Source organism: Gallinula chloropus, assembly GCF_964237585.1.
Source record: "Gallinula chloropus genome assembly, chromosome: 17".
In the NCBI taxonomy this organism is placed as follows: Eukaryota; Metazoa; Chordata; class Aves; order Gruiformes; family Rallidae; genus Gallinula; species Gallinula chloropus.
Genome location: NC_140102.1, coordinates 13,916,732 through 13,938,968, shown reverse-complemented (window position 1 = coordinate 13,938,968; position 22,237 = coordinate 13,916,732). Strand labels below are relative to the sequence as shown.

General features: G+C 48.5%; 1 protein-coding gene across 1 annotated transcript; it reads left to right on the top strand.

Moving 5' to 3' along the window:
* Nucleotides 1–1,281: 1,281 nt before the first annotated feature.
* FBXO21 (F-box protein 21) lies at nucleotides 1,282–21,587 on the top strand (the record flags this gene model as incomplete). The annotated part of the gene is made up of 12 exons (XM_084271799.1): nucleotides 1,282–1,517; nucleotides 4,173–4,308; nucleotides 6,285–6,379; nucleotides 8,965–9,086; nucleotides 10,684–10,830; nucleotides 11,660–11,793; nucleotides 12,033–12,169; nucleotides 12,970–13,146; nucleotides 13,970–14,102; nucleotides 16,644–16,834; nucleotides 17,881–18,038; nucleotides 20,932–21,587. The coding sequence occupies 12 exons, from the start codon at nucleotides 1,282–1,284 to the stop codon at nucleotides 21,108–21,110; spliced, it is 1,845 nt and encodes a 614-aa protein (XP_084127925.1). The 3' UTR covers nucleotides 21,111–21,587.
* Nucleotides 21,588–22,237: the final 650 nt, after the last annotated feature.

The window sequence follows — 22,237 nt, the reverse complement described above, 5'->3', positions numbered from 1 at the left end:
TCTACAGCATGCTCCTCTCTCTGTATAGTTCCCATCTTCTGATTTTATGGAATACTTATGCCTGTTTGCATTACAGTCGAAATAAAAAAGTGAACCGGAATCCAGCGGGGCTCGTTCTTCTCCCATCTCTGGGTTCTTAGTGCTGGGACACGCAGGTGCCACCTTGTAAGGCTGCTCGAGCCACTGGGTGCTGTGTCACACCACCCACACCGTGGGTGCTGGGGAGATGCCCCAGTGCAGCAAGGGGGGAGGTCCCCACACAAATTGGGGTGGCTTCTGTGGATGGAGCTCAGGAAGGCAATGGCAGGGGAACAGGCAGGAGGAAGGGCTGTACGTGGCCAGGCGATGAGCCACAAGGGTGGGCATGGCTTTTCGTGCGGGGAGAGGGCGGGGGGCACCGATCTGGCGTTGTTTGAATAGGTCATTTATGCAGCACCTGAAGGGCAGGGGGATGTGGAGGCAGTTGGGATGGAAAGGTCCGAAGGTGTCTGCAAGGAGCAGGGGAGAGGATGGAGGGTGTCTGCGTGTGGGAGCGAGGGGCTGCTCCCCTGGCAAGGGATGTGGCTGGGGGGTACTGGAGACGTGGTGGCAGTGTGTGACCTCAGAGGCTGTCACACTGTGACCTCAGAAATGGCAGTGCAGTGGTGTGACCTCAGAGACTGTCATGGTGTGACATCACCATGTGACCTCAGACACTGTGGTGGTGGTATTGCTTGAGGGATGGTCACACCCCATCAGTGGTGTGACCTCAGAGACCACCACGGTGTGACCTCAGACACGGCAGTGATGTTGCTTCAGACATCACCATGTTGTCAACGCCCGACACAGCAGCACACGCCTCGGTGCCACCTCACGCACGGTGCTGGTGGGGCCTCGGTCCCCACTGCGGCACTACCCCAGCCATGGCAGCCTTGCCTCAGCCAGCATTTCCCCTCTGCCCTGCCAGGCGCACCCGGCTGCCCGCAGCCTCCCCGGGACACAAAAGCGACCTAGGGCTAGCGGGACAGGCGGCGTTTGGAGGGTCGAAGAGGGTCCCCGGGCCCGCGTCCCCACCCGCCCCGGGGGCTGACATCTCCCTCGGGGAACAGGAACTTTGCAGACGCTCCCTAGCGCCTGCACAGGGAAGGCGCCGCTCAGCTCTGCGCTTTGCGGGGTGGTGGCTCTTGGCAGACGCTCCCCGGGCTGTCCCTCCGCCTTCCCTCCGCGCCGGAAGCGGCGGACGCTCCCTAACCCCTCCCGCGGCGGGGAGGGGAGGGGGGAGTGCCCAGGTAAACATCCAAGATGGCGGCGGCGCAGAGTCCCGGCCTGGCGGCGGGGCCGGGGGGGCCGCGGGGCGCGGCGGAGCCCGAGGCCGATGGGATGGGGCTGACGGACCTGCCGGGCGAGCTGCTGGAGCTGATCCTCTGCTGCGACGTGCTGGGAGCCGCCGACATCGGGCGGGTGTCGTGCACCTGCCGCCGGCTGCGTGAGGCGTGCCAGCCCCGCGGCAAGGTGTGGCGGGAGCGCTTCCGCCTCAGGTGGGCACCGCCGCCCGGCACGGCCCGGCTCGGCGCCCCGGGGGGGAGCGCGGCCTGGGGGCGGCTTGGGGAGGGAGGGCGAGGTGTGCACGTCCGGCTTCTCAGCGCCCCGGCGGGCCCCGGGTCCGGCCGGGCCCTGTCAGCGCAGGCCGGGCCCCGCGGTCCCTCGGGCCCGGGTGCTCCTTGGGGAGGTGGGGCTGCAGTGCCGGCGCCCTGGGCCCCTGCCTCTTCCCGGCTCCGCAGGGTGCGAGCTGAACCCCTCTCGTGAGGCGGTGCGGGGGTCCTGGGGCTGTCGCATGGCGGTTTCCCCACCCCGAGCCTCGCGGGGTGGTGCCCGGCCGAGCTCGCAGGAGATTCGTCCTTGAAGCCCCCCCCGCTCGGAGACCTTTAGAGCCCCTTCTGCAGCCGGGCCCGTGGGCTCCCCGCGGTCCCCACGTCCAGCCTGGGCTCTGGCAGTGGGGCCGCATACCCGCCGGAGCCGGCCCTGGCCCCACTAGCAGCTTCGGGAACCACTGCCCAGACGTGTCCTGCTGCAGGACCGATGCTGTACAGCAAAGGGAGGTGTTGCCGTGCCCTGCGCTGCCTTCGGGAGAGCTGCTTTCCCAGAAACCACAATCCTTTGGATTGACTTTTGCTGGTTGTGAACCGAGCTCCCCCCAAGGGCTGTCGCCCGGTGAGGGCAGAGCTGGGTTGCAATCAGCAGCACTGCTCACGTTTTAGTTGGGAATAAATATTTTGCATTATATCGCTTGTGCTGTGCTGGTTTCAGCAGTCCTAGAAACGCTGCTGCTTCCTGGGGCCGCCAGCCTCCTGCCTAGAACGGGGCACGCTCATCTGCTGCCGGCTTTTGTCTGCTTTGGCACAGGGGAAAGTACCCATATTGCTGTCTCTAATTGGCAGTCGGCTCCTGAAATTTAGCATAGCTGAAATGAGAGGCTTATTATCTTTTCACGGGTGAAAAAGGGCTACCAAACAATCACAGCTTCTCCAGCTCACCGAGCTGTGGGGATGGCTGGCCAGATACTGTCACCAATTCAGGGGCTCTAATTTCTGAGGCGAACCTGAAAGCTTAAAAATGGTTCAGCTCCAAGAGCTGGGATTGAATGCGGTAGGTGATTAGCACAGGCTGCCATCCTCCTCTCTCTTTGGTAATAGAACTTTTGGCAGGAGTTTGCACGCTGACCTTGTCGTCCTGGCTGGATTCCATCGTGAGTAATTGCACTTTTATCTTCCTGAAATTTTCAGCATAATTCCAACCCAAGAAGTAATTCTTTCTCATCCCAAAAATAAATGATTTTAATTGTTATTATGACCTGACTGCATTTCGATGGTAGACAAACGGCCAGGGATCCACCAGGAGAGAGGCTGTTATGTAATGGGAAGTTATTTGGTTAGTCTTTGACTTTGTTTTGTAACTGCAGATGCAGTGGAGCTTTATTATTAACTGGTAGTAAAATATTTTCCATGTGTGAATGTATGTAACTCTGCATTTTGGTCAGTCAGTGATACTTTTTGTACAGAAGCTGGGATTCTCTTTATTTATAAAGGTAAAATATTTAGATGTATACAAGTGTGTGTGTATATATAAAGATATATATATATATAAAACCTGAAAAGAACTGAAGGCCCCCATGCAACTGGGAAGAAAATGCTTTGTAAAAATCAAATTTCAAACTGTGAAACAAGCCCCCAGTAGTTCACCAGAGGCCTTTCTCTCTGCTTGCTTCCCCAGCAAAAATGTTTCAATCTGCGCTGATTCTTCTTCAGGTTCCATACCCAGGTGACCCTGGTATCTCAACACAGTCATGGGTGGTGCTCTGCTGGCAGGTGTTTTGTTGCAGAGGGCTGTGTTGTGGCAGCACACCCCCATGTTGTTGGAAAAGGTGCTGCTGCTGGTAACCCCCAAAATGTTACCTCGAGTTAGGGTTTTGAGCTGCACCTTGAAACACTCCTTGGTAAGCTGAGGAATGTGCTTCAGCTTTTGGACTTCTAGACTTGGGAAAGCAGGCACAGCTTTCTTGTACAAGAGAGGTGTGTTTGGGGTTGTTTGGGTTGGTTTTTAGTAATTATTTCTTGTGTTAAAAATGAACTGCAGAAGCATTTAACTGTCACAACTCGACTTCAGCATTCTCTGGTTTCCTCCAGTAGATGTTGCCACCAGCAAGGGCAATAGAGGGAGCTCTGTTTTGTGCATCCTTTTTGTTAGACCCACAGAGTAGTAGGAAGAACATGAGTTGGTGAATTCTCATTCTGTAGATGACAAGTAAGCTTAGATGTGCTACATCTTCAGAATGGCAACCTTTTGGGCTTTAATTCTAAAACTCTGCATCTCTCTGCTAGCACGATACCTCTGTTTATCTTGCAAAGCTCTGGAGGAGATCTCAGAAGTGTTTAGGTACTGAAAAACCTGGAGCATGGACCCTTTGAATAAGTTTCCTGTTGGCAGGCATTGGGTGAGCTTACATCTAAATAACCATTAATAGGCAGATGGAATTAGTTGGACTGAGGCTCATTTCATTTAAAGCTGTGTTGGGTCTTGGCAGCGTCTCAGCTCGTTGAGTCGTGAGGTTACAGTAAGGAACACTTTGTGGTTCTGGAGGTTCTCAGTGATGCTGAAACACTAATGAGCCTGCTCACTTCTCTCTTGCTGTGTAGATGGCCATCGCTGCTGAAGTACTATAGCCACACGGACGGCGTGAGCTGGCTTGAAGAATACAAAGCACGGCACAATGCTGGCTTAGAAGCCCAGAGAATTGTAGCTTCCTTCTCCAAAAGGTTCTTCTCCGAGCATGTAAGTTGTGTTCTCTGTGTATGTGCAACATCTACATGGTTAGTACTTTTAGTAGTTGGTCTTTCCTCTCTCTTCACATCGCTCCAACTGTGCAGTCAGAAAGTTTGTGTTTCCCCACTTTGTGTGCAAAGGCTGGATCACCAGCTGCCAGGGGAGAGACAGCTCTAAGTCCACGCTCTCTGCACGTCACATTCGGCTTTGAAAGCTCTTTGCTCACTTCTGCATGTTCAAGGCTGGCTCTGTGAGCTTTGGAAGGGCTGATAGTTAGTTGACACATACCACAGCTCTGAATTTATCTTGCTGCAAACCTTGTGCAGGATATGCTCTCTGGGTTGTTGTTTGAAAGCAGGACCAAGGCACAGTGGGCTCACTGAATTGAGAGGAATGTTATTTAAGTTCTTTACCCCGTGTCCTACTTTTTGGCTGGAATAGAATTAACTTTCACAATAAGCTTGGAGGGGACACAGCCAGGACAGCTGACCCAGAGGATGTTCCATACCATATGGCATCACGCGCTGGGTATAACTGGGGGCACCCAGCTGAGAGGAGGAATTGCTGTTCTGGAAGGGGCTGGGCATTGGGCTCTGAGCTGTGAGCAAACAGTGCTGGGTATCACCTGCTGGGTATATTCTGGTGGTGGCGTATCTCTCTCCCTTTGCTGTCCCAGTAAACCGTCCTTAGGCCCAACCCATGAGTTTTACCTTTTCCTCCCAATTCTCCTTCCCAGTCTCTGGAGCGAGCAGCAGCATGGTGCTTAGCTGTCAACCCCAACTCCCAACCCCAATTCTGAGATGGTTTTGTGTTCAGCATGAAAAAGGTGGAACTGTAGTTTCTCAGAGAGACTTACTTGCATGTGGAACAGAGGTATTTCGTTGTCAGTTTGTCTAGCTGATGGCTGTGGTGTTTGTCTACCTCTGGTTTGGGTCAGCAGTGAATGCTGCCCATCACTTCAGTTGAATTAAAGCTCACACACGAGCCACCCCTGTGTGGGTCCTTCGTGGGTGTGTTGCATTCTGGTAGAGAATTCCTCTAAGATAGAGGAGATCCTGTGTTGAAATCCTGTTATCTGGTTTTAAGCACCTACCTAGGTGCTCACCCCTGGAGAAGGCAGCCATGGGGAGGTCGGGTGTTTGGAGATCACAGAATGCACATCTCTTAGCTGTTGTTTTTGAAGGGTTCCTGGAGCTGCAGCAGATAGACATTGACCGCAGAGAAATGTGGGTCAGGGCTCCTGGCTTCCTGCTGTTTGAATCACATGTGCAGAGAGACCACTCAGCAATACCCAAAAGGCCTGATAATAATGAGCCTCTGCCGTGGGGCAAGAAACTGCAGCTCAATTCTCTGCTTAGAACTGAGGGGAAGAGATTTTCAGCCCAGTTCTGCTGGAGTGCCTGCTAAGAAGCAGTGTGATGGGAATTGCTTTGCCCTTACTGCGTTAGCCCCTGTCTTACAAGGAAAAGCTTGAAAGCAAATAGATCTCTTACAGTTCAACCAAAGTTTAAAAAATCATTCTGGAAGAAAATAGCTGCATGACTGTTTCAAAAAAACAAATGTTCCTGCTCCTCCAGTCCTTCCCCTAGGACCAATCTTCTTCACTGGGTGATGTATGTAGAGGTATGGTCAGCCTCAGGCAAAACCTGATTCCATTTTGAGCCCAACCTGTGTAAGGTCTGGTATGCTTCTGCTGGTCTGTACACCTGCTGTTGGAGCCCCAGAGGCTCCAGTAGCTAGCTCAGATTGCTATAGGATGCTGCTATGGATCCTTGTGATAAATTTGTGGAGTAGAGACTGTGAGTACTTGGTGAGCTGGACTTTAATATCTTACATAAATTTTACAAAATAGAACAACATTTGTTTTGGGGTTGGACCCAATGATCTGTCGAGGTCCCTTCCAACCCCTCTGATTCTATGATTAAGTGAAGTTCTTTTGGGAAGAATCTGTTGTGCTCTACATAATTCACTGTCTTCTTTGACAGGTCCCCTGTGATGGATTCAGTGACATTGAGACTCTCGGGTGCCCAAGTCATTTTTTTGAGGATGAGCTGATGTGTATCCTTAACATGGAAGGAAGGTAAGAAGGGAGGGGGTTAGAAATGGAAAGGGTTTTTCTCCTTTTGCCTCTTGAAGGAGAATGATTCTAAGGTGAATGCCTGACTACAGCTTGTCGTGGTTTTACCCCAGCTGAGATCCACGCAGCTGCCTGCTCTTTAAAGGAAAAGAGGAGGGGGAGAAAAGGGTGGGGGGTGAGGCAAGGGAAGGGAAAAGGATGGGGCAAATAATAACCCAAAACCAAGAAACCAAAAGCCTGTGGGTTGGGATAAGGATAGTTTACTAAAATAGCAAAAAGATAAAATATCATGATGCTAACAGGACTTCAGAGCAAAAAAATATATGGAACTGTCGATACACAATGCAGTTTCTCACCCAACCCACAGCTCAGGCCGTGCCACCCAGAGTCGTCCCAGAACCCGACCGTCCCCCAAAAACCACATGTCCTGGAGCCGCCCCACTCCTCCTCCCATCAGCCCCCTTTATACTGAGCAGGACGGAATTGGCATGGAATACTCTCTTTGGCCAGTTTGGGTCACCTGTCCTGGCTTCGCCCCTCCTTTCTCATGAATAGAGAAATAGGAAGAGCTGAGAAAGTCCTTGACTGCTTTGACTCAACTAAAACCATCAGGGTGTTACCAGCACTGCTCCCATTTTAACACCCAAACACAGCATTCCATCCCCTGCTAGAAAAGAAATTAACTCCATCCTGACCAAAACCAGGACACAGCTCCTGGCCTTTTATCACTCTGATAAAACAACACCCTGCACTTCCCCAAGCTGGGAAGTATTCCTGTGTGTCTCAATTCAGGACAAATCTAACGTTCCCAGAAGAAACTGTGTAAACTATTCTACAAGTAGGAGGTCCTCTGGGTTTGTGTTGCTGTTTGTTGCTTGTTTCCTTGCCAGTTCATGACATGTCTTGGGATATCTCCTTTTTTTTTTCATTCAAACCTGGATCGGTTTGCTGAACTGATTTGCAGGATAAGGCCACAGCACCAGCAGGAAGCAGGAATGCTCAGTGAGCATTGCTGCCATGGATCCCTGTGTCATGAAATAGCAGTTGTTTTGCTGCTCTTTTCTCCCCCACCTCCCCATCGTTGGTTTTCTTAGCTGTATGAGGTTGGTGCAGTTTTTGTCCCCAAATTAAGCAACAGAGTTTAATTCTATGATTCTGCCCCTGCAGAATCTGCAGTTCTGTGAACTACTCAGGTGAAATGCTGAGCAGGTAGATAAAACTTCTGGTTTCTATTTGCCTCAGTGTTTTCATCACCATGGTTGGTAGTGGGCAAAATGAGTAAGTCTCTGCTTTACTGGAAGGTTTTTCTGCCTTAGAGACCGTGCTGGTTTTGCTGTGATATGAGGCAGCGATAGATTACTCTTAATGGGGCCTAATAGCCTTGATTAAAGGGCCCGTTAGTAGTGCTTGAAAAAAAACAGAACTGGAACAGCAATCATCTCATTTTTGCTTTTTTGCATCCATTTTATTACCTTCTCTCTTTGAACTGGGACTAAACATCTCTCATTTGACAACTGGCTAAAAAGCTTTTGAGCCTTTGCACTGGCCAAATGCCTCCCCGTAAAGCAGAATTGATGCTAATTACCCCCTGATTAAGCTGCAGTCATTGCCATTCAGGAGCATTAGGCTAAATCATTTCCCTGGAAGATAGCCCAATAAAGCAGTTGTCCCTGTTGAGTATCCCAATTTATTGGAGGAGGATAAAGTGTTATGAGGTTTGATTGTTCTCCTGTCCAGTAGGATGGACAAGGCTGATTTGACCTGCAGTCTGAAGGAGAGGAAAGGTAAGCAGGGAAAGAGAGGTTTGGGATTTTCCTGAAGGAGAACACTAGACCTCTTTTAAGCACATGGCAAGGGCAGAGCTGGGAATCGGTAGAAGGCCAGGGCTCACTTAGATGTGAGGGATTTGAATGCCTTGAAGTGGGCCTGTCATATTTCAGGTGACCTCTTCAAACCTGACCTGGAGAGTAACCAGCTCTCTATTGCTTCTTCTTGGGCACTCTGCCTCCCCTCATTAATTTAGAAAGTGAAGGGGCTTTGCTGTAAAAGCTGTGGTGTTTTGGACTCTGTGGTCCACAGGTCTGTTGGTCTGTTCTTGCCCTTTCAGAGCAACAGAGGTGTTTTTCCTCTGGGGATTCTTTTCTTCTAAATTTGTTGACCCTACATTTGTGGTCCTCATCAATTTCTTTTCAGTGGCCAGAGGATACTGTTAAGTTTGATTCTGGTGGGATCCAATCAGAGGGTCGTGTTTGATGAAGAAAATACAGGATTTAAATCAACTGATTCCTGAGCTACTCTACTTAGGATCTGTGATGTTTCCCATGATTCTGCTTCTTCTCAAAATGATACATTGATGATAAGATAAAATTTGGACGTGTTAGGAGCAAGGTGTTGTTTATTGTGGGGTTTTAGTTAATCAGTTTCCTGTTAACATTTACCCTTTTTGGCTGACTCTTGGTTGATAGCCGTGTCGCCAGTCTTCCTTAGGAAAGCAGCAGTCTCAATTGCAAACCTGTATTCACTGGAAAAGTTAAATCAAATGTTCACCTTGTTTAGGGCAGTGCTCCTTTTTGTATTTAAATGTGCAGGAAAGGTCTAACCTGGAAGTACTATGCAAAGAAAATTCTCTACTTCCTCCGGCAACAGAATATATTAAAAAACCTGAAGGAGTATCTTCAACGCCCGACTGATCGGCAGTCCTTTTTGGAGGGTAAGTCTTTGGCAGAATTCCCATGTACAGTGTCCTAATCACAGCTTTCCATCATTGTTGTTTTACTTGGAGAGAGCTTTCCATGCTTATATTTCAACTGGCCTTTGGGCAGCAGCTCAGCGTTAAGGTTGGGGTTTTGATAGACCTGAAATCCGCGCAGTCTTGCAGTGGTTGCGTGGTGTTGGGTCAGAATGTCAGGATTGTGCTGGCTGCTGTCAGTGCTGTGTGCTTGAACAACCAGCCATGGGCAGGGGAGCTGAAAAGCGACTGTTAAAGTGTTTGCAGTTGAGTCTTGTGCAGTGTGTGGATGGAGTCAGCAGTACTGAGCATCCTAATTAGCTGACACTGCAGAACGGTGGCCCGTGGGCTGAATACGACCTAACGGACCAACTGATCTAATTTGGAGTCAGCTCCCTTCTCTCTCTTTCCCAAGAGCTTCTTGGCTAAGGGCAAGGAGCAAGCTGTGAGCAGGGGGAGTTGGTGCAGCTCACAGCCTGGGCACAGTGGCTTCTTCTTGAGAGCCACCTGCCTGACAGCTGGGGTGTTGAAGCTGGGCAGTGGAGGGGTGGACGCCCACCCACGTGGTGGGAAGGCACATGAACCTGCTGTGGTGAAAGAAAAGGCTTTTCTGCAATTCTTGTCCCCAGTCTGGTGGGTTATTATCTGTTTCACATTTCCTTTGGAGGAGATGGTCTTCTAAATGGGACAAACCCAAAAATACACGTGTTTTTCTGTGATGGAGGTATTATAACAGCAACGTTGAGTAGTCTTTTGTGAAACTTCCCCTGTTCAGCATGGAGAGCACTGGGGATGGTGGGTGTGGGTGGGAAAGAAGACACGGCCTGGGGTCCTGCTGAAATCCTTGAATACAGGCCTGTCATGGATGTGCTAATGAAGCAAGGTAGGAAGAGGTAAGATCCATCCATGCAAAACTCTTGCAGGTGTACATAGTTGATTCCAAAGGTTGAACAGTATGAAGGCTTTGGGAAGAGCAGTGGTGACAAGATGACAAGGCAAAGATTCTGGGAAAGGGCTGTTATTTTCCTGCAGAAGTTTGACAGAAGAGGTTTGGGCAGGAGGAAAATGAAAATCTATTCTGTTATAGTGGGCTTTTGACATGAAGATGGAGAGCAGGTGTGGAGGAGAATGATGGATGTAGCACAGGAGGGAACGATGAGCAAGAATGATAGTTGTGGAGGATACTGCAGGAAGAAATCAGAACTAAAGCAGAAGTGAAATTGAAATTGTTTCGCACTCGAAATAAAAACCACTGCAAGTTGGGAGGGTGCCAGGAGGCGTGGTGTGATGGAAGAGGTGTCTGGTTAAGCCTGGTCTAGCAGCATGCCCACTCAGTGTACGAAGATGTGGCTTTTCCTTTCACGATAGTGGAGAGGGGAACACTGAATGTATTTGGCATTTGTCATGTCAGCTTATTCTTTGCATGTGCTAAATCCAATAAATGACTGCAAACTTGAAAAGGAAAGCTCTCGTGTTCTGCTGCATGCCTGCCTGGAATTTAGAGCAGGTAGAACTAAGCAAAGAAAGAAAAAAAAACCCAAACTGAAGTCCTGTTTCTTATATAGTTTGTTTTTTTCAGGTGCTGTTTTAATTGACCAATACTGTAACCCACTGTCAGACATCTGCTTAAAAAGCGTCCAGGCGCAGGTGGACGATATCACAGATAAAGTGCGCAAAGTGCTGCGGATGAGAAACCCACGGCACCCCAGCCTGGCTGCCAAGGCAGGTACTGTACAGAAACTGGTGCTTTACTGCAGGGCATCTCTGACAGCCTCAGTGCAGGCAGACAGGCAAAACAGCAGGTGAAATACTGCAGCTTAAAGGGCTATTCTTTAGCCCCTGCAAGTGTATTCCAACGTTTGCTTAAGCCATTGCTCAGGAAACAGCCGCTTGTTCAGTCACAGGGTCTTAGTAGCCCAGGGTTGTCTGTCCATCTGATGCTGTCTAAGCAAAAAGGATCATGGAAGACAATTCTATTCTCTTTCTTTTTTCCCCTTTGTCCCTGAAGCTTACAGTAGTCTTGGTATGTGTAGCACAGCTGTGGGACCTCCATTCCTCTGCAAGTCTCAGGAAATCAGCGGTAGAAAGGCTGTGTGCTTTACCACCTCCAAAGGTCAGGCAGTGGCTTCCTCCTTGTTTTTATAACCTTTATCTAACAACTGCTGTCATGCACAGAGAGATAGCTCGTTCTCTCTCTGAATATGGAGTGGCCAAGCTGGGACTCAGGCAGTGGAACTGTGCCTGAGCAGTGTGAGCTGCAGTGCTGTGCTGGCACGGGGTGGTTGGGATCCAGCCCTCGGCTCTCAGAAGGAAGTGAGGCAGCACCTTTGGGCAGCTGAGGTGCAGAGTGACCCACTGAGCCAGGCTGCCCTGTGCATGGAGTGCTCAGGGCTGTGCGTTGCTGTGGTCCGCTCCAGCCAGTCTCTTAACTACCTGGATTGACAGGTGTCACTCTTGTGTACTTGGTCTGTATGAAGAATCCTGGTATAAGGTTGGTTGCATAAAATTTAAGTACTCTGTTCTCTCAGGCTTTACTTCATTGTGTGTGTTTTTAGGAGAGGTCTTGGTTCCAGAAGTGGAGCTTCAGCGGCAGGTACTTGATGCTATGAATTGTGTCCTGTATGAGCAGTTAAAGTACAAAGGAAATGAGCTGGATTACTACAACTCCCTGAATTCATACATTCACCAGGTATGTCAGGGGAAAAAGGAGGCTGCAAGGCACCAGGCTTTCCGTTTGTGCTGTTTATTTGTCTGAATAGAGTCAAACAAATCATCTTCTCTGAAGAACAACTTGCTGTACAGTCAATGTGATATAATCTTCAGTGCATGTTCTGTCTAGTTGGTGTGTTTTAATTTGTGAAATAAAACCTTAGAGGGGGTTGCATTTTCTGTTAATATCCCACGTTTTTATCACATTCTTTTCCCCAGGTCTTGATCCGCAGGACAGGAATTCCCATCAGTTTGTCTGTGCTTTATTTAACAATTGCCAGGCAGCTGGGAGTCAGACTTGAACCAGTCAACTTCCCAAGCCATTTCCTGCTGCGATGGTGTCAAGGAAAAGAAGGGTGAGTGATCTGCTGAATTCTGAGACTGTGTCCACAGCAGTAAAAGTCAGAAAACTAAATTTACAATTGCAGACCTACACCAGAATGTTAAATTAATTTTCTTAACCTGTATGGAGGAATGGATCTGACCTCTAAAGAAGTTTTCCCAGAGCTCAGCTCTGCTGCTGAATGATAACAGGTTTCCTGTGTGTGAAATAATCATAACTGTGAGGTGATGCTTCTCTGAGCTAAGAAAATTAGGAAAAACTGAAATAAAGAAAAACAGTGCTGACCTCATGTAACTGTTCATATGGAACAGTTGCTGGAGACTGTTGCTGTTGTTCTGTGCACTAATTTAGTTGTCTGAGTCAGTGCAGGGTGCGTCTCTGACCAGGTCGTGGTCAGTCTACAGACGACTGTACTGTGTGACATCAGCAGTGCAGCTTGGAGCGATGGCTTTGTCTGCATGTGCCCCTCTGGGTGCTTGGCTTCAGGAGCCACGTGCATGGGCTCTATTACACTTCCCAGTGTGGTGTCACAGTGTGATCTAGTGGTAGATACAGCACACCTGAAGATGTCTAAAGGAAAGCACTGGCAGGGTGGAGTGAAAGCATCCCCTTACCTTGTCTGTCTCTTCCCATGTGTATTTATTTGCAGAAGGAGCCAGGAGGAGAGAGAAGGTAATCTCTTTAGGAGGGAGCTGAGCTATGAATGACACTTGTGTCAAAACAAGCTTGAAAGTGCTGAGGGAAGAACAGAAATGGGTAACCTTGCTTTTCCATGAGACCCATTGTCACGATTTCATTTCCTTGCCTCATTAGAAGCACGGACATTTTTGACTACACCTACATCGACGCCTTCGGGAAGGGGAAGCAGCTGACGGTGAAGGAGTGCGAGTACCTTATTGGCCACCACGTAACAGAGGAGTTCTATGGAGTGGTGACCTCAAAAGAGGTCCTGCAGCGTATGGTGGGAAATCTCTTAAACCTTGGCAAGCGGTGAGTAGTAATTGAGGATCATCTGGTGTGTAAGGCCTGTGGAAACCAGGGCCCAGAGTATGCTGTCTGCGTGTCTGGTACTGCTTCTTCACGGTATTTGAGTGAGGTGTTGATCACCCCAGGGGATCTCAACAGTTCTGTGTGTCACACTGCACTGTGTAGCTGCTTTTAATCACCTGCAGCAGTGTGGAAGTGAGAATATTTAGTAAAACCAGTTCCCATGGCACTGTTAATTTTTCCTTTCTGAAAAGCTGAGAGGGACTGTCCTCCCTTCCCTTGAGAGCAGAAACCTTCATAAGCTCAACCCACATGCTCTAAAGAGCAGTCTCCAAGATACTGTTGCTTTGTAGAAATTCTGGTTTTATTACCAAATACCTCCAATAATCACTTTCCCAAGTAGCCAGAGACAGAAGTGATGGAGTGAAAGGTTAGCAGTGGACTTGGCAGTGCCAGGGTACAGACTCTGTGGTCTAAAGGGTCTTTTCCAACCTAAATGATTTGGTGTTTCTGTGGTTGCTTTAGGTGTAATTAAGCTAGGGAAACAAAAACAGATTTCAAAAGGAGAGTGAACTCTCTGTAGGATTGATTGAGTAGAGTTACCAGTAAAGCAGGAGGGTAGAGTCTGATCATCGATCCTGTGGCATTTTCCCTTCAGAGCAGACTGCTGAATATGATGGGTGACAAGTCAGCTGCAGAGTCACGCTTACCGAAGGGCATACCTGTACCTACAGCAGCATTTTTGGTGACTGACCCTGCACCCCAGAGTACTGGGGACAGGGGTGGAAGAGCTAGCTTTACCATTGAGTTTCTTTTTTGCTGGCAGAGAAAGCACCGATCAGTCTTACCAACTCTTGAGAGACTCCTTGGATCTGTACCTGGCCATGTATCCGGACAACGTGCAGCACCTAATGCTCCAGGCTAGGTTATACTTCCACCTGGGAATCTGGCCAGAAAAGGTACCTCGCTGCTTGGTCGGATGTTTCCTGACAGGCTAAGTGCTATTAACACTAATTATTGATTTTTTGGACTAAGTCAGCTTGTGTTACAGTCTGCCACGAGTTGTTTCTGTAGCAAATACAGTCGAATGAGTTATCACATTTCGGAGAATCAATTTCTGCTGTATGAAGCAGGGAGAAGAGGGGGATGCTGGCCTGCTTGCCCTAGGGGAGATGTGTGAGCAGCCTCAAGTCTGAGCCAGTTTAGGATTTCCTGCCCAAGCCCCACAGTTTTCTCTTACAGCCGACACTGTGGACTTGTAGCTGTAAGTTTTAAGAGCGTTCTTTGTGCTGGGTTCTGGAAGTGCCAGTAAAGATCTTGCTGGACTCGTAAAAGGAGCAGTTACCTTATCAGAAAGCTTGCAGGAAACTGGTTTATAAATACAACCAAAGCTGGTCTCTGAAACCTTGGCCACGCAACTGCTGGCTCTTGTGAAAAAGCAACTTCAAAGGAATCCCAACATTGGGAATATTAATATCACCTCTAGCCTAGAAACTGGAGTTCTGCCACCTTGTGAGTGTGGGAAAGGTGTAGGCACCTGCAGGTTGTCTGAGTTGTCACCATGTCTTTCCCTGAGTGGGGAAGGCACAGGGAGGAAGCAGGGACCTCAGAGTATTGTTTCTGTAGCGTGTCACTGCAGCAAGAGATGTTCCCTGGCTGCTCTAATTCCTGTGCTACTTTAGTGAAGCTCAAGTACTTGGGCCCTACCTGTGATGTTTCCAAACATGAGCTTTGGGTCAGGGGACAGAAGCAGTGGCTGGGTAGCTGAGCAGAAAGCAAAGCTCTTCCCACTAAATTAACTGACTTAGGACTGCTGACAAAGCTGCCTTCCTTTTGAAGAGCAAACTGTGCTAAACTGCCCACCCTTTTCTTAGGGCAGCAAGTTTTAGGGTCACTACAGAGAAAAACCAGCACAAAGTAACAGATTGTGTTCAGGGGAGACTTGCTGAGTCCCCCCTGGCAGTGGCATCTGCATAAACAGGGAACAGCTAAGTGAAACACTGAAGGATCTTCCTACTTTTCCTGGCACTCAGCGATGTGTTTGTAAAGCTCCAGGGCTTTACATACTTGCCTTTACATACTTGCCTCAGGACAGATAATAGAAGCCCATGGGTGAGTTTTATGTGTAGTTCCTCTGCACTGTGTCACCAGGTGCAATGCAAATGTGTGAATTTGGACTTTTGTGTCCAGTTGTTCCAGGCTATGGCATAGCCAGAGAGAATGCTCTAAGTCTGATGGAATGGAAGAGGACAGGTTTAAAAAGGTCTGCTGGATTTATGGAAAGTGGTACAAAATCTTAAAAGTCAAGCAGAGCTACCCAGAATGTTGTCATAAATGCTTGTAAATAACAGTAAATTAAATTGCCAAGAATCTCAGGCAGCTCTGGTCACTGTGCTCGGCCTTCCCTTTCTGCAGGATTTTTCAGGAGTTTCACAGTTGTCTTAAGATACCAGCCAGGGAATTAAGGTAGCTGAGAGGCCTGAGCTGTGTTTTTTCTTCTCATACCTAATTATCACCTCTTTCTTGATTTATTTTCTTCATCTCTTGGTTGATGTTCATGCTTAACAGCCTGAGATTTCTATTCCCTCTGCGGCTCTGAGCTGAGGGTTGACCAAAACTTCCAGTGTGTGATCAAGGAGAGAATCCTTGTGCCAAGGTGTGTTAGAATTTGGATCTGTGGCAGGTGTTGGAGGTGTCTGGTGTTGGGACAGATCTGTCTGTTTTCTCCCAACCTATTCAGCCAACAGTTTTGGTAAGAGCAAGGAAGAAAAAGAAAAAAAGCAGTAAAACATGCATTGCCTGCTTCTGACAAGCATGGCAGCGATGCTCCGATAGTGTGCCAGAGGGTGTTGGTATTCTGGACCAGCAGGGTTTGCTGCTTTGAGAGCTCTCCTAGAGTTAGTGTTCTTCAGTCAGCTGGAGGTGAGCAGGTTCTCTGTCTGTTGTTGGCTGTTTCATGGTACAGCATTATGGAGATTATTTGTGTTTTCTTCTGTGCCACCCTGTTTTCCTTCTGCCAGGCTCCTGCAGGTATGCTGAGGAACTTTTTTAAACAAGAATGTTTGTTCTCATGTGTAGCAGAAATCATCTGGAATCATTTCACAGCAGCAGTTTGGGAGAGCTGCAAGAAAGTGTTCTCTTCTCAGGAACCTTGAAATGGTCCCATCGATGCCCTCTGGTCACAAAATGTGATGCAATTAGCTTGTATGACTTAGAACTAAGGAGTTTGCTCAACACTGCCCTTCCTTGGAAGCAGGGAGCTTTACAAGCAGGAAAGATGACTGCAATGTCTGCAGGCTGAGCAAGTGTGAAGAACTCCTTGGGCGTGTGTAGCTGGAGCTGGGGTTCTCAGTCCTCTCTGGAAGAGTCATGTGGCAGACCCCCAGACTCAGGCACTTAGGCCCAGCTAACTTGAGAAATGTATCTGTATGTGTTTTTGTAAGTACTGGACTGCTGTAGAGACCTGTTTTGAATCTGTCTCTCTGCTTTGGTTGCTGAAGGTTCTGGACATCTTGCAGCATATTCAGGCTTTGGACCCGTCCCAGCATGGGGCTGTGGGGTACTTGGTTCAACACACCCTGGAGCACATTGAGCGCCGGAAAGAGGAGGTGGGACCTGAGGTGAAGCACCGTTCAGATGAGAAGCACAAAGAGGTCTGCTTTTCAATTGGGCTGATTATGAAACACAAGAGGTGAGCTCCTCAAAACCTTCCCCAAATTAGCAGCCTGTGCTGTAACGACGAGTGCAGAAGTGTTTGTTCTGACAGTAATGAGATGTAGTTTTATCTGCCAAGGAGTTATCTGCAATGGAAAATGCCAAGCATGTGTATTGTAGAAAAATGGGAGCAGCTCTGTCTGTCCTTTTGAGGGACTGAGCAGATTCACTGCTGTTTGCTTGCAGAGAAGTTTGTGAGGTGACTTAGCTGAGTTATTGTAAGGTAAAATTGCAGCAGCCCAGAGCTCTTGAGGAAACATGGGTAATGGATTAATAAGGGGCTGTGGACCAGAATCAACTTCAGAAGAGATTGTAGGATTCCTAAGGCAGCTTATGAATCCTCCCCTGTGCTGTTATTACCCCTGTTCCTGCCTTGCACAAAGGCTTTGTCAGTACTGCTCTGCCAGAAGGACATGCCAGCACTGTGCCACTTCAGCCACTCCTCCGACTCAACAAGCATATTCAAATAGCAACACAGTGCTGGCATGTCCTTCTGGCAGGGCATCAGCAGTGGCAGTTACAGTACTGTGCATTAATCACATAAATACTCTGACAGTAATAGTGGCTTTGTTTCCGGGGGATCAATACTGGGATCTCCACATCTGTGTGTCAGGCACAGAAAGAATTGCACAACAGAGTAGGATGGTTGATTTCCTCCATACCCTTTGCTTCCTGTTCTGGTTGCTGACTTCCAGTCTCTTTTCTTGTTCACATTTGGTTTTCCTTTATCCTCAGTTGTTTGTTCTTGTCTCTCCAGTCATTCATAGACTCATAGAATCATTGAATAGCCTAGGTTTAGATCATTGAGTCCAGTCATTCCTAGCTATTTCCCCCACCTCAATACACACACGTACACACACGATCTTCTGAATTGCTTTCATTTACCTCTTGTTCCTCTCCTCCTTGTGCCAGCTCGCAGAAGGTTCCTATCCTGGTTGCCCCATGTTAGTTTTGAGGTAAAAAAGCTGGCTCTGGGGGTGTCACAGTCTTTGACCCATGATTTTTCTTTTCTTTTTAAATTAGATATGGCTATAACTGTGTGATTTATGGCTGGGATCCCGCCTGCATGATGGGGCATGAATGGATCCGGAATATGAACGTCCACAGCCTCCCACATGGCCCCCACCAGCCTTTCTACAATGTGCTAGTGGAAGATGGCTCTTGCAGATATGCTGCTCAAGGTGAGCAGGAGTCTCCTGTGTTTGATGCCCGGTGGAAGTACACCAGGAGAAAGGAACACTTCAGTGATTAACTCTTAAGTATGGAACATAAACTGCTAGTTAAGGTTGAGGTAGGAAGGAAAATGATCTTGAATCCTGGACTGTTTTGTTTGCTGTCCATGAAGTGAGTAGTGCTGGGAACAAACTCTTAAGGGCCGTTCTGGAGTAATCTCCTCTTGCCCAAGAATTATGTTTTGGCTGTGATTGGTTTTACAGTATAAACCATGATTGCTGCTTGTGAAAGAAGTTACTTAACTTTTGCTGAAGTCTGAAGTTCTGCCAGCAGCTCTTGCTCTCTGAAACATAGCTGTGCTTTGGGCAGGACCTCCTCAGAGGAGGATCTGGTGAGGGAGCACACAGGTTTTTCAGGTCCAGGCATGCTCCGAGCAGCTGTCATCAAGAGACTATGTGCCAGGATCCCAGAGGATGCAGGTGGTGTGGCTTTTAGTGCCACCTCTAGTAAGACTGGCACGAAAATGAATGTCTCTTTATGAGTGTGAAGAGGTGTAAAATCTCTGTCACACATCCTTTATGCACCGTGCCATAGGAAAGGAAATTCTCATCTGACGGTCAGAGTATGAGGTTAGGACACAGGAAGAACTGTTGGACTGAGGTTCAAAGGGGGAAAAAGAAAGAAGAATATGTCTGGAAGTTAGCACATTGTAAACAGAGTGTTTCTTTGCCTCGTGTTTGTTATTCTCCCTGTGATGCAGAGGCGTTTTATCCATCCAGCTGGCAGAGCAGCTGCACAGCCCAGTTGTATTTTGCTAAGAGAAGTCAGAGGCTGCTGGAGGGGAAATACTGAACAGAACACAGTTCTGTCCTGTCACTAGGGGTGCTCCCTAGCATGTTCTGGTGCCCTGCAGGGAGTTTTACAGGAGGGGACACCTCTCACTCTCCTGAGAGTTACTTTATATTCAGCAGCCCAAAAAGATGAAGTGGGGACCAGGAACATCTCAGCTCGGCCTTATGGCTCATATTAGGCAGCGTTTGAACTTGCAGAAATTCTTGTGTGCTGTGGGTTGATATTAAAATACACATCTCTGTGAAAACTAATCAGATAATTGTCTGCAGTGCTTCTGGGGCTGAGTCACCTCCTTTGTCTAATTGTTTATAAACAAGTATAACGCTGGCTGGTTCCGGAGCACGGTGTATTTTAGGCAAGCTGTAGGTTGACACTGTCATCTCGATGTCATCTGTGTGTTTTGATATTGTTGGGAAAAGCGGAAGGGTTTGTCCTCACTTGCTGAAATCTTGCTGCCTGGAAATGGAGTATTCCCTCTAAAATATATCCCCCAGATCATTTGGGAAAGGACTGTTTCATAACTCGTTGATCTGACTGAGGGGAAGGGCTGACAGTCCATAAGAAAGAACCTTAAGGAAATCTGCTTGCAGAGTCTTATCTAACCAGCTCAGAAATAACACCAAGCCTACTATAGGCAATCGGACTGCAATTTTGAGTCCTTCCTGTGAACTTGCAGGTTGAGCTAATGCTAAAACAGCTCTTTCACACAGCGGGTTTGGCATCTGCCTGTCCTCTCTTGTCTCTCTTGTTTGCTTTGTGGCAACACAGGCCAGATAACCCTGCCTCAAAGCTGCGAGTCAGCGCGTTCTCAGGCTCCCCACCTAGTGCCAAACTCGCTTGCCTTGGTCTCTACCCCCTGCCAGCTCCTGTTTCGTCACCGTGTTCTCCCTGTTGTACACAGCCTGCTGCCCAGCCTTGCTTCTGCAGAGCAAACCCAGTGGAAATCGTTTCTCTGCAGTGGTGCAGTGTATAAAGAAGGTACTTGGAGCCCGTAGGACAGCACCAGCCTGCTGAGCTGTAGAAAGCTCTTGTGCTTTTGGCTGCACACAGACACACAGCAGCTTCAGAGCGCCTGGCTGTGACTCTGTGTGCTCTCTGTAGCAAGCAGAATAGTTCCAGAGACAGATGAGTTATTCCTAAGTGGCAGTCTCTGCATTGCTCTTGTTCCTGTCCTGCCTTGCAGATATGTCTGACTTTGGGACTTAAACAACTTTCATTTCTACCTGTATCTCTGTGCTGGGAAAAATGACATCACTTGGGGACTGCTGTAGGGCACCAGCACATGTGACTGACTGACTGCCGGGCTGCCTCCTGGTCACACCGCTTCACACAAGCACTGCGGCAGCGGCGGGGCCCTCAGCTTGGGGTCACCTCTGCGTTGTAATGCCAGAGCTTCCGTGGTGCTTAACTGTTGTACTAAATCAGACTGTCTTTTAGTACAGAGGAGGAGATGTGGTGCTCTGGGACAGAGTCAGCGTGCTCTTCTGAGGGACTTCCTTGTCACTTTGGAAAGGTTAGAGTTAGAAAAATTAATTTTGCGGTGTGAGGCACTTGAAAACCTGGCTGGTGACTTGATGTGGCTGAAAAACAGACTGGTGACTTAAAGCAAGAAAGGTCTTTGCTCCTCTAACAGGAGAGCCTTGTGCAGGCAGCATCACCTTGGGGCATTTGAGAAGGATCTCTCCTGGAAACTGATGTCCTGGGGGACTTGAGGGATTGGAGCTCAGTGCTGCAGCTTCTCCCTGTGCCTGCAAAGGAGACCTGTGACCCACAGAGTGGTAGCAGCATCCTGCCACTCTAACCTCCTGTCAGATGGTGTGGTCTTGGGTGTAAAATAGTTTTCATGCCACAAGGAAGTGGGGTCAGCATCCATTGGGAGATGAGTACTGGTGTACTCTGTGCATGTTTTCCTGGATTAAGGACTTTTTTCATAAAAGCATTGGGAAGCTGTGTTTCTAGGGACAGAAACAAAACTTGAGATGAACACAGGACTTGTTGCCTTTGTGGCCATTTCACATGGTGATAACCCATTCTTTCCTTTCCTGACAGAGAACCTGGAATACAACTCTGAGCCTCGGGAGATCCCTCACCCTGACATTGGCCGCTATTTTTCAGAGTTCACTGGCATTCACTACCTAGCAAACACCGAGCTAGAAATTCGGTACCCAGAGGATTTGGAGCTGACACGTGCCACAGTTCAGAAGATCTACAGTTCAGGCAAGGAATGAGTGCAGAAGGCATCGTGAGGACAGAAGCAGCCGGAGTGTAGCTTTACCCTCTTTGCAAAACTTGCGTGGAAGGCAAGTTTGGTGACAATCCTTTGGCTTAATGCATTGAAAACTGCATTGAACTTTGGTGCTACAGCATCTTTCTGTTGCCTGCCTGCCCGTTCTGGCCCAAAGGCACAGGGACACCTTGGTAATTGAGGCCAAGCGTAAGGCTCTTGCAGAGACAGTCGTGCTAGGCAGTGCGTTGTCCTTCGGAAGGACTTGCGCATACTACTCATTCTGTGATGGTCTTGCCTAAAAGGTTGATGTGGTGAGATCCCTGCAGTGGAATATGGAAGAACCCCCCCCCTCTTCCACAGAAAGAAGTTGCTTATCCTTGCAGTATTGTGGACTTCTTGGTTGTGCTGCTTTTTTTCTTTTTTTTTTTTTAATGTATCTCTCATGCAGGTGATAGTTTTTAAAGTCTCTTACGTTTCACTGTTGTCTTCTCCAGTCTGAATTTTTGGTCAGATTTTGCTTCACCTCTGTAGTTTCATTGTTCATAGAGCTGCCATCCTGAATACCCTTAGGGGCATGGGGGAGAGAGCCCCAGCATCGAAACCAGCAGCTCTTAGGCTTCCAGGGTGGCCACCTCGCTGATGATACAAACTCCCCCAGTGCAGAAGATGAGTTTCTAGTCCTTCATGCCTGCCAAACACTCAGTCCTTGCTCTTGTTTCTTTCAGTCTGTTCATTGTTTATGTCCAGGGCAGGATCTGAGCGCTCCCAGGACCATTTTGAACCTCATGGCACTGTGTCATGGAGATGGGTGCTGGGATGACTTTGGATGGGGAGCTTCCACTCTGGGTGTTTATGCAGTACAGTGGGATCGTGACTGGAAGCTGACCAACCCTGGAGTCAGCCAAACTGTGTATGGAAGAGAGATGCTAATTCCTGCAGCGTGAGGCCTTCCTCCTTTTTTGCCAAAAGGGAATGGATTTTGGGGGAGCTCACACTCTGCTGCCCAGAAGGGAAGAGCTGTAGCAGCTCAAGGCATGTGAACTTTAACGTGACTTTCAGGGCCCAGACAGAACCACTACAGAAAAGCTTTTTCCTCTGGTCTGAGGTGTTTCGGGGTGCAGAGTGACA